Source organism: Anarrhichthys ocellatus, unplaced genomic scaffold (assembly GCF_004355925.1).
Source record: "Anarrhichthys ocellatus isolate YVR2014 unplaced genomic scaffold, GSC_Weel_1.0 scaffold5581, whole genome shotgun sequence".
NCBI lineage: Eukaryota > Metazoa > Chordata > Actinopteri > Perciformes > Anarhichadidae > Anarrhichthys > Anarrhichthys ocellatus.
In genome coordinates, this window is record NW_022285555.1 from 1 (window position 1) to 900 (window position 900).

The following is a 900-nucleotide window of genomic DNA, read 5'->3' on the forward strand; positions in this document are numbered from 1 at the left end:
CGCACACAGACATACACACTCTCACACACACAGACGCGCACACAGACACACACACACACACGCACAGACACACACACACAGAGAATCAGATAATAAATGAAGTGAATCATTCCGTTAATGTGCACAAATATAAAGAACAATAACAGAAACGCCGCCCTGAAACATGAATAAACAACCTCGGGGTTAGAATAGTGATCAGTGTGCAAACTAAGTCAGTCATTGGTCGACAGCGTGGGACGGGTGTGGCGATTGGTCGGTCGAGTCTGGTCAATATACGGGAGACGAGGGGGGTGAGGAGGGAGGAGGAGGAGGGGGGTGAGGATTAGGAAGAGGAGGAGGAGGCGTTATACGTTACCACTGGCGGTTTATTCCCCGACTCCTTCAAACAAAAAGCGATAGCATGCTGGATGGAGGACGGCAGAGAGAGGAGACAGGAGTCAATGACAAGGAGCCGGTCACCATGGGAACCGCCACACCACAAAGTCACATGACACTTCTCAGGAGGGGGTGGGGAGAGGAGGAGGAGGAGGAGGAGGAGCAAAGGGGGCTAGAGGTGGGAAGTTCAAGATCACCCTGTTTGTTTGATTTTACGGATCACTTTAAAGGTCTGGATCTGGATCCAAAGATCTGGGTGTGACATGTTGACCCCTGATGATCCAGATTCTCAGACCTTCTGGTCTAGACCTTCTTCTAAAGACCCCTGGTCTGTATGGACCCCCTGAAGAGATGAGGCTTCTCACTTCTTAGAAACCCATTTTAAAGACTAGATTTGATGTCATGTTGTCTTGTTACTATTTTACTTTATTTCACTTTACTTTACTTTATTTCACTTTATTTTACTTTACTTTATTTCACTTTACTTTATTTCACTTTACTTCACTTTATTTTACTTTACTTTAT

General features: G+C 45.8%; 1 protein-coding gene across 2 annotated transcripts in view; it reads right to left on the reverse strand.

Annotated features, from left to right (window-relative positions):
* Positions 1–13: 13 nt before the first annotated feature.
* LOC116379934 (calmodulin-regulated spectrin-associated protein 2-like) overlaps positions 14–900 on the reverse strand; it is a 3,307-nt gene continuing 2,420 nt past the window's right edge. For both annotated transcript variants that reach the window (XM_031841898.1, XM_031841896.1), the window contains exon 5: positions 14–403. In XM_031841898.1, coding sequence (XP_031697758.1) covers positions 323–403 — 81 coding nt within the window. In that variant the 3' untranslated portion in view covers positions 14–322. The remainder of the gene's footprint in view (positions 404–900) is intronic.